This window comes from Penaeus monodon, chromosome 29, assembly GCF_015228065.2.
Source record: "Penaeus monodon isolate SGIC_2016 chromosome 29, NSTDA_Pmon_1, whole genome shotgun sequence".
NCBI classification, from domain to species: domain Eukaryota; kingdom Metazoa; phylum Arthropoda; class Malacostraca; order Decapoda; family Penaeidae; genus Penaeus; species Penaeus monodon.
In genome coordinates this window covers 39,341,876-39,342,194 of record NC_051414.1, presented here as the reverse complement: position 1 = coordinate 39,342,194, position 319 = coordinate 39,341,876, and the positions used below count along the sequence as shown (strand labels likewise).

General features: G+C 44.2%; 1 protein-coding gene across 1 annotated transcript in view; it reads left to right on the top strand.

The window, feature by feature from the left end:
- Window positions 1-167: 167 nt before the first annotated feature.
- The window catches only part of LOC119591869 (basic proline-rich protein-like), a 33,435-nt gene continuing 33,283 nt past the window's right edge, over window positions 168-319 (top strand). Inside the window, exon 1 of the mRNA XM_037940608.1 lies at window positions 168-222. Within this exon, the coding sequence (XP_037796536.1) occupies window positions 168-222 (55 nt within the window). The remainder of the gene's footprint in view (window positions 223-319) is intronic.

Genomic DNA, 319 nt, shown 5'->3' with positions numbered 1-319 from the left:
TCATACTCCACCAGCTCATCCATATCTGCTTTCTGCTTGCATCTCCACAAAGTTCATTTTACGTGTCAACCTTGCTTGCGCCCTGCTTTCGGCTCGTCCAAAACACACATAGTAATGTCATAATCTCACACACTCCATCAACATTTCTTGCTTGCATAAACGTCGCGATGCAGTTTAATGTAAGCGTCGTTACACAAGACGGAGATGTTGGGATCCGATACCGTAAAAGGAGCGAATAAAGGATTGAAAGCGAGAGCAAGGATAAAAGAGGAGGATCGAAACGTGTGTATGCAGTTGTGGATTCGAAACGAGAATGATG